The sequence below is a fragment of the Wasmannia auropunctata genome, unplaced genomic scaffold, assembly GCF_000956235.1.
Source record: "Wasmannia auropunctata unplaced genomic scaffold, wasmannia.A_1.0 LD278563.1, whole genome shotgun sequence".
Taxonomy (NCBI): domain Eukaryota; kingdom Metazoa; phylum Arthropoda; class Insecta; order Hymenoptera; family Formicidae; genus Wasmannia; species Wasmannia auropunctata.
This window is the reverse complement of record NW_012084327.1, coordinates 24,078-34,770: the sequence shown is the minus strand read 5'-3', so window position 1 is coordinate 34,770 and position 10,693 is coordinate 24,078. Positions and strand designations below refer to the sequence as shown.

Here is a 10,693-nt window from a genome sequence, read left to right as displayed (position 1 = left end):
AAGCACTGGTTGATTTTATCACTTTGTTGAACCATGTCCTCGAACTTGTCTTTGTTTTCATAAAAATATGTTTTGATGTTATTTAAGGGTGTTTAATACGTACAATAGTAGCAAAAAGTTAAAGGATTGATTTCGACGAATATGCTCTTTTCATATAGTTTGAGTAATAAGGATTGTGCAGAATGTTATCATTTATTCAGAACTAGAGCCCAAAAATGTTTTTGTTGCTTTTTTCTTGAGAATTTGTGAATTTTATGGCCAAATCTAACCTAAAAATTCAAATTAAAATCCTTATAACTTTGGATTGCTTCAGTGAATCTCCGGCTTTTGTCTTAAGTCTTTCAACATATATAAGAACTGCAATCTGTAAAATTTTTGTTAAATTCTCATTATTTTAAAAATTCTATAGGATATATTAAAGAATATAAAAATTTTATATACCTATAGAATTTTAAAAATAATAGGAATTTAACAAAAATTTTACAGATTGTTCTTGTATATGTTGGAAGATTTAAGACAAAAGCCGGAGTCGATTCACTGAAGCAATCCAAAGTTATAAGGATTTTAATTTGAATTTTTTGGTTAGATTTGGCCATAGAATTCAAAAATTCTCAGGAAAAAAGCAACAGAAGCATTTCTGCGCTCTAGTTCTGAATAAATGATAACATTCTGCACAATCCTTATTACTCAAACTATATGAGAAGAGCATATTCGTCAAAATCAGTTCTTTAACTTTTTGCTACTATTGTAAGTACCAAACATCCTTAAAGAAATACAAACTGTTCAAGCTTCCGTAACATAAATAAATTATATATTTTCTATTTAATCTTAAAAGCAGAGTTTAAGACAAAGTAATTTTAGCTGAATACAAAATACGTAAAATTATTTAATATACTCTTTTGATATACCTATACACTACACAAGAGAAATGTGTCGTAAATTATTAGAAAGTATACACAAAAATATATATCTAGATAGAAAATTATTAATTAAATATAGTATATTTTCCATGCGGATTTATTTTAATTGATTTACAACCTTTTTTTCATTAAACTAAGAGACTAGATCAATATATATCGCTAAAAGAATACAGAATATTATCTATAATTTTTTTTTAAATTTGACAAGAAAAAACGGGTTTTTATATTACAATATTTTGCAAAAAATTTTGTAAAATAAATTAACTGTATGATTATTATTTATAAAATTATTTGTTAAACTAAGGTCTTCCGAAAAAACAAGTATGTCGCGTTTGACAGCTTCTGGACAAAGCAATTAATCTAAAAACAAAAAACCAATTATATTCTTAAACTAAAAGCTTTAAAACATTACATGAATATTACAAAAACCAACATTTTTGTTTATAAAAAAATTACTGCAAATTTAAAAAATGTTTAAATTTTTAAGAAATTGTTATTAAATATGAAAAAGTTATGTAAAAGAAGAAAAATACGAGATTATCATTTATAATAGAGGAATACTTTAAGCAAATTGCATACTGCAGATAATCATTAATAATTAAAGAGGTATAATCTCAACGCAGTTAAAGATTTAGAAAAAAAAAATACATTTTAATCTTGTTATTCATTAGATAATAAGAGATAATAATTATTTTTAATTTTTTTAATTTTTAGTTAGCTATTTTTATATTCATATAAGAGACATAAGTTTTCTGCAATAAGTAAAATTTCTTCTTATTAAAAAAAAAGTTTTTTACATAATTGGTTCAAGTTCTAATATAAGCAGTGCGTTATATCTAACACTCGGCATAGTGAATGCGCATCTATTTTCTTTCACAATATTTATATAAATTATCTTCAATATTTATAATTATAGTTATAAATATTTATAATTATCTTCAATATTTATAATTATAGTTATAAATATTTAAGATCATATATGATCCTTAAAATCTGCAGTAAGCCTATGTGGCCATCGTTAAATATAATCAGCAATGTCAACTACAATTTTTATAATAAAGATATCTTAATCTTTTTATTCATATAATATTATTACTTCTTACATAATAGTAGTGAAATTTTTCTTGACATTTTTATTGAAATCCGAACATTCCAGCAGATCTTCTTTGTTTAATTCATTATAAATTAACTTGATTGTGTTTAAAATATTGAGGAAATTTTTTGCATAGATACGACATTCGACAAGCAATAGAAGACTAAATGCTCAAATTTTTTTAACGTCTTACGACATTTTTATAGAAATAAAAAATCAATTTTTTGATCTTCTACACTGGTATAACCTCTTAATTTCATAAAACAATGATTACTTTTTTTTCCATGCAAACATTTCCGAGCACGTGACAGATCGTCAGAATTCTCGTTAGAAAGTGGATCCCGTTGTGCGCTCCTATTATTTAAATCGCCGACACGAATCAGGGGTGACTAAACCCCTCGGAAGTGGTACCCCATTAAGAACAATTCTACAGATGGTTCGAGGTGCCGAAAGATTCGTTAGAGCTCGTTAGTATCTTGATTTTCATCGTAGGTTATTACCCCCCGGTGAGCCATTGTAAATCTATTGGCTAATCCTGGGAGGGTGCAGCAGGTCTTGGTAATTGAGATGGTTTACTCTAACCAAGATCGATCACGATCGATTGAGGTTTGCTGGATTATTATTGTTTCGGTATAGACTTTGTCCAACTAAATCTGCTAATTTCGATCAACTAAAAATAAAATAATTATTATTCACACACAATAAGTAAAATGCGTCACATGTCTCTTAAGTATTTTCCTCTACCTTTTTATAAAATTACCCTTTTATAAAAAGATATAAAATGCGTTAAAGTGTATGAACTCTTAAAAAAAAATGTTGGACATACAATATCCCGAAAAAAGTACCAAAATCTGAAAAATAGGACAATGCCCTGAAATGTCAGAATACCGAATAATAAGAACTGAGATAATCGCTCGAAATGTCATAGTACCGAAAACTGGAAATCGAGACAATATCCCGAAATGATATAGGTAATACCGAAATCAAAGAACTGACACAATATCCCGAAAAGTTATAATTACAAAAATTAATGTATCAAAATAATACCCCAACATATAAATTTCTTAAAATATTTTTTTTTAATTGCACAAGTAAATCACTATATCACGATATACAAAGAATTTTCTTGTATTAAATGGAACAATCGATGAACATATTATATACATGTACCTTTTTAAATAATTCTAAATTATAAATATTATTACATTTTATTAAATGTATATTAAAAGATATTATAAATATATACACATTCTATCTAAAAGAATTTAATATGCACGCTAGTACGTAAAGTACATATTTTTAATTGATTGGGAAACCAGATACTAATTTTTATAATTATTTCTTTAATTTAATATTTTATATGATCTGCTGTGTGTGTGTGTTACAATCTCTAATATGATTATTTAATAAATTGTTAAATTGTAATTATACTAAAAAAAAACGTCAGAATAAATATTAAAAAATATATGAATAAAATATACGGATGAAATATGAAACAAATTTTTATTTTATAATATAGATAGATTGTCATATTAGACAAAAGAGATAATTATAAAAAGTATCTAGTTTCCTGTGGCGATCGTGGCGCGAGAGTTGCGCGTCGGCTTTCTGTGCTAAAGACCCAGGTTCAAATCCACCCAGAAACAGTATAACTCTAAATCGATTTAAAAGCGATCGGCACCTCTCGAAAGGCAAAGGCAAACCACCGAGAGTAACTTTGCCCAGAAAAATTTCTTTTAATAGGCCGTTCGGAATCGGCGTTAAAACTGTAGGTCCCATATATCTACGGATATATGCAGAAAGAGATTGTCTACGCGCTGACAAGCTTATGGCACGCGAAAAAGAAGAAGATTTAGTTTCTTAATAAAATAAAAGTGTGTATTTCACGTACTAGCGCACATATATTAATAAATTCTTTTAGATAACATGTGTGTATATATATATATTTTTTTTTTTAATATAAAATGTATTATTTACAATTTAGAATTACATATTTAATAAGATATGTGTACATGATCCATACATTGATTGTTCCTCTTTCTACAAGAAAAAATTCTTCGTATATCGTGATATGGTGATTTATTTGTGTATTTCAAACAAATATTTTAAGAAATTTATATTTTAGGATATTATTTTGATACATTAATTTTTGCAATTATAACTTTTCGGAATATTGTCTCACAGTTACAGTACAGTTTCTTTATTTCGGTATTATGTCATTTCGGGACACTCTTAGTTTCTAGTTTTCGGTATTATGACATTTCGGTTTTATAAAATTACGGAAAATTTTCTCTGTTCTTAATTTGCGATATACATTCGGTACATTTGGGACATTATTTCAGTTCTTAATTTTCGGGATTATGGTTTTTTGATACATTGTATATCCATCAAAAAAACTATTGTACAAAGTTAAAAAGTAAAATCCAAGTAGTACTGTCTTTAAATTTTAAGAAATAAAACCAAAGTCATACGTTATACGTTTTATAAAGTTGTACCAAATTTAAAAATAAAACTCGTATAGTACTATCTTAAATTTGTACCCTATACAATAACCTATAAGTGGGGTGTATCTTTGTATTTCCATTGAAGAATCTTTTGATTCTAATCTAATTATAGTAGCTTTAATTTTTCTTCAAAAAATTATTATATTATAAAATAGTGTGTATATTACCTTACTTAAACAAAATGATATGTATTTCTAAAAAAATTATATGAGTCTTTCAATTGTATCTTAGGAAGAGAAAATGTGATAATTTTATAAAATTAAACATTTTTTAATTCATATGTATATTTCAATAAAAAAATTTAATCACAAAGAAAAAAAAAGAGATATAATAGTATATACACAAAACAAAATAATTTAAATAATAAAATTTTTTGTAAAAAACTTGGCACGCAAAATATAATAAGGAAATAAAAATACGAAATAAATAATATACTAGGACTATACATACACTATAATAATATACAGAACTATACTAATGTAAGACTTAATATACTACTTATTAATTGTTTTTATTGTTTCCTTATTAGATTTAGCAATGCCAAGTTTTTACATAAAACTTTTAGTGTTTTAATTATTTTTAGTAATTCATTTATATATTATAGTGTTTAAATAAAAGTATTTTGCATTAAAGCAAATTTAGTAAATAAGAAATTTGTGGATGTTTTATATATTAGTTTTTATTTATTAATTAAAATTACCAGTTATTTCTTGATAAACAACATTTAAACTTTAAACAATATAATAAATCAAATTTAGTTAATAAAATTTGTAAAAAAAATAACATTAAAATGTTTGAAAATAGTGTAAAATAAATTACAAATTGTTTATAACGTAAAAATATATCAGAAAATATATCAAAGGATTATGTGACTTTATCTATTTTATTGATATTTCAGTTACTTTACTTCAAAATCATTGTAATCTTTAGAACACATCTTGATTAAAGCATTCTGATTTTATTGTTCTATCATAAAATATAAAAGATCATTAGTTCATGTAAAAATTGAAATTACTATTTATTTATATTTATTTGTTAGACTTTATTTATTACTTTCTTGGCTTATTAAATAATGTAATTATTATTGCAAAAATGTAATTCTCTGATAATTGTGAAATCCTGAAGTTTTTTGAATTATTATATACTCTAGATAACACTTTAGACTAGATATAATTATATTATTAATTGAACATTAAACGTTAATGTTATATATATTTTTATGTAATAATGTTTTTCTCTCTATTATGTCTATTTTATATATAATAAAATTGCAGACGTAATAAAAAATTGCAGTCATTTTATTACGCGGGATGCATCTTACACTGTTATGTATTCTTATATTGATTATCTGTTGAATCTATTCATGAAATATATATGTTTTTTATATGGATTAAATGATCAATTTTAAGGTAGATGAGAGCATTTATTCGATAAAAAAGTTTTGCTCGGTCAATTTAGTGAATTTCTAAAGCTAAGATGTATTTTACATCCCGCATAAATAATGAATATATAATTAAGAGTTCAGTACAAATCTGTAAAAATAAAAACATATTTTATTTCTTTATTAATAATCTATTATTAATCTAATAATTTATAATTATGTCTTATGTTAATTAATAGAAAAATTAACGAAATTTAATTTATGTTAAATTGACGGAAGAAAATAAAAATTAATGATACGAATTTAGAGATTTCAAATCTAATTTATCTCATAATAATTTTATTACGAGGAACATTAAAAAAATACGCCTTTTCGAATCATATCTGATAATTACACTTGTACAAAAAAATGTTTTTTTTATTACTTTGAACCGAACTACGTGTTTCTTAAAGATTTTTGGATGTTGAAAATGATGCCGCAAGCTAAATTTCTCCAGCACTTTAGGTTTCTAATAAAGATAATTGAGATTTATAATGTCAATAGCTTTTTCGGCAATATTTGACATTTTTTTGTAAAGAAGCCAAATTAACGGTATCTTGAAATTTCAATCAGAAGTTATGAATGTATTGATCATCTCTTATAAAATGCATTTTTTTGTTTCAATATCTTATTTTTTTAGTCATGTTATGAAAGATTTAAGCTAAGAGCTATTTCTAATATGAGGACATGCATGGTCGGTGGCTACTTTGCCATTATCTGTTTCTCTTAAGACCATTTCTCTTTCAGACAACTTTTGTCTGAAACATTTTTTTAAAGAAAAAATTTTTTTAATTCTCTTAAAGATATTTGAGATGAGTTAAAATAAGACATCTTGTGTACGTGTGCGTGCCTGCGTGTGTGTGTGTGTGTGTGTGTGTGTGTGTGTGTGTGTGTGTGTGTGTGTACATATTTAGCAGAATTTGTTACGATAAATTACATTGTGTGTATGTGCATCGATAAGCACAAACTAGGAATTGTAAGTACAAGTAACTTCATTAGACGTAAAATTTATCTTATTGTTAGAAAAATTCTGTATTTAAATTCTTCATAACATGGTTAAAAAGTAAGCTATTAAAATTTAAAAAATGCATTTTATAGGGGAACAATACATTCACTTTTGATCGGAATTTCAAAATAATGTTAATCTGTTTTACAAAAAATGTCAAATATTGTGAAAAAATTTTTTGGATATTAAATCTCGGAAAATGATGTGTTTGGATTTGTTTGACTTGCAGCATTGTTTTCAGCATTCAAAAATCTATGAGGAACACCTAGCCTGGTTCAAAATAATTTTTGCTGTAAACTTAATGTTATCTATTATTTAATCTTTGTTAGAGTTCGTTATAGAAAAATATTATTCTTAAGAATATAAATTTAACAAAAATATATTGCAGAAGACTCGGAGAACGATTCGGCGGTTCATTCGGATTCCGAGGACACCATCGATCCTGGCAGTAGCCCTTGCACGCGTTTAGGTAGTCCTCCAATGGCGCTTTCGCCATCGCCCGGTCCAGCTACCACGTCTGGGAAATCCTGCGGGGTGATTGCCAATAGTGCACCGCCAACCGGCAGGAAACCACGAAGACGACGAACCGCTTTTACTCACGCTCAGTTAGCATACCTCGAGAGGAAATTCCGTTGTCAAAAATATCTCAGCGTAGCGGATCGCAGCGATGTCGCAGACGCTTTGTCGCTCTCGGAGACCCAAGTGAAGACGTGGTATCAAAACAGAAGGTAGAAGAAATTTATCGTAAGACAAAGGGGGTGAGTTTGGGAGGGAAAGGGGCAGTTTTGCGCCACGATTTCGTTGCAGGACAAAGTGGAAGCGGCAGAACCAGTTACGATTGGAGCAGCTGCGTCATCAAGCTACCGTCGAGAAGGATCTTCTGGTGCGCAGCGTGGGTCTCCATCACGGTAGTATAGATGCTTATTGCTCGCCATATAACTCACAAACGCAAACCAGTCATCCGCCACCACCGCCGCCGCCGTCAGCACCATCCACCGCTTCCACGGCAGCGTTTCTCTCGACGGCGGCCGCGCTTTTCCGAAATGTCACCTACGTTCATGGCTGTCCTCTCTAACACGCGTAATTTTGAAGGTCTCAAAATTGTTTCTGAATCACAGCGAGCAATTTAATTATGTTTCCGAAGAAACATTTCGACGAACTACATAACTTGTGCCGTGAGTGCTAAGCTAACTCACAATCAGTCAAAATTATCTCGGATTCATCTTTCGTTTTTTCGGGATTTCCCATAATATTTTGTGAATTAGTTGGAAAGCATTAACAAATCGATTTATGTAATGAAAGAAATATTTACATTACTGTTTTTTTCTTTTTTGTATTATATCTTTCTTATTATGTTACGTTTAAAATTTGTTTAAAGATCTGATTTAAAAACTTTCTAAGACGAGAGAAACAAATGGAAAAACATAAATTATAATTATTCTGTGCCAATTATACATTTGCATTATACCGTTAAATCTCAGCGTTGAATGTTATAAACATTTTTGTGCTTGTAATCATTTTTTCCATGTTTCCTCTTGCAGGCATCAAATAAATATGTAAATATGTAATTATGAAATTTCAATAGTCGCAGCAGTTTATCTTTCACATACCGAATTTAGTGAAACATTTAACATTAATATTTTATGATAATTTACATCTTCTTTGAATATGACAGAATTTCCATAGAATTTACGCACACACGCACGCGCGCACACGCACACACACACACACACACACACACACACACACACACACACACACACACACACACACACACACACACACACACACACACACACACACACACACACACACACACACACACACACAAAATAATAATGTTATAACATCGTTATATTATATGTCATCATAGATGCAATATTAATATTGCATTTAGAGGTTAAAGATAACGTTGCATTGAGAAGAGCAGCTGTTTCATCGTGAAAGATAGAACATGAATTGTGACTTCGTAATATAAATTGGAATCTGAAGTACACGTTTTATTGACAATTAACATTTACACGATTTAATAACAAATTTAATTCGTAGATATTTTAGCATCTTAGTAATGTAATCTTGACATGCGGATGGAAGTAATATTAATTAATTGCCTAATGTGCAATGTTTAAGCACGTGCGTAATTAAGAGGCAAGCGCTATTATCTCCAATAATTTAGTTGATTATTGTTATTTGTCGATAATCTATTGAATATTTTTTCCGAAACAGAAAGTTATTGTAGATAAATAAATTATTATTAAAACCCATGCCTCTCTTTCTCTCTCTCTTTCTTTTTCTTTCTACGAAACCAATCAATATTTTACTTACAATCAGTGTATGCTTTTTACTTACATGCTTGACACTTTATTTTCTGGGAAAAGGACTAAATGGATACAGTTTTCTGTTTGGGTGTTTTTTATTATTATATTTGAAATGTAGAAATTTTAATATTATTTGCAATACAAAATTTATTTAAAATGTAGGAGTTTTCTTTTATTAAAGATATTTTTTTGAAGATAGTGCCTTGCTTGTTACCATGATTTCGTGATTTCTAAAGAAACAATCAGTTTTTTTTCAGAACGCTTTGCTTTGTACAGAGTGGGACATTTAAAATGTTAGAAGCTATTATCACTGAACGTATCTGTTACAAAAAATATTTCAAATAAAAGTTGTATGGTCTAAAGGGGAATAAATAATGATAAAATCAATTTTCGAAAAAATCGATTTTTTCGAAAAGATCCGATGATGATCACCGAATTATATAATTTTTTTACATAATATATAATAGTATAATATATAATTTCTCTAGTTATTTTGTATGTAAAAATAATAAAAAAAAGAATCAAGGCTAAATAATTAACAAATTAAAAATGTAAAATATAATAGTCTATGAGTCTAAGCTAGCTGTTTAATGCTCCAATATAAATTTAAATAATAATAATAATAATAAACAAACGTTTCGACTATTTATCAGATCAGAATTTCAATGTTTGCATAATAAAACACATCAAAATAATATGTCTAAACGCGCGTTTAGTGTAACTTCGTCAAAAATGATCGTATCGAGATGATCAAAAAAGCATTTTACAGCTTGAAATATCTACTTTCCAAATCGATACTTAATAAAACGATCCTACTGATTTTTCATGGAATTACACGGATAGAAAAGGAGACCCGACGAATCTCAAAATTTTTTACGAACTTTGACAAGTTCTATAGCGCGAATAAAAAGTCGCATGCAAATGCAGTTTACTGCTTTTGAAAGAGTGAATCTTTACCTTCAATTTGCTTTTTTGTTGAGTATTGTACGATTTTTTTTTACCGAGTTATTCAACATTGAAGCAAAAAGGACCATTTTTGCTTTAATGTTGAATAACTCGGTAAAAAAAAATCGTACAACGCTAAAAATACTTCCTAATAATCATTTCACTCCCAAACGTTACTTTAAATAAAAGTTCTCATTTAAAAATCAAAAGTTGATCTTCAAATGACCTTCAGGAGTGTCTTCAAAGTCACAGTAAAGGTCATCATTTTGTGTACCCTTTCACATCCTACAACTTTTGCCTGAAACATTTTTCTCAAAAATGCTTTGCCTAAAAGCTATTCGCAAAGATTCGTTTTGAAAAACATGATATAAAATGATAACTTTGAGGCTTCATAACTTGTCAACAAAGAGTAGGCTCCATTTGAAAGTTTCAGAGAATTAGTGTCTTATGGTTTACTATCATTTATCACCAAAATAAAGTCCGGAAT

The 10,693-nt window shown here is 27.9% G+C and overlaps 1 protein-coding gene across 1 annotated transcript; it reads left to right on the top strand.

Annotated features, from left to right (window-relative positions):
- Positions 1-2,439: 2,439 nt before the first annotated feature.
- On the top strand, positions 2,440-8,313 carry LOC105461767 (barH-like 2 homeobox protein). The gene is made up of 3 exons (XM_011708274.1): positions 2,440-2,480; positions 7,332-7,671; positions 7,751-8,313. Exons 1-3 carry the CDS (start codon positions 2,447-2,449, stop codon positions 8,016-8,018), a joined length of 642 nt encoding a protein of 213 aa, XP_011706576.1. The 5' UTR covers positions 2,440-2,446; the 3' UTR covers positions 8,019-8,313.
- The last annotated feature ends 2,380 nt before the right edge of the window (positions 8,314-10,693 follow it).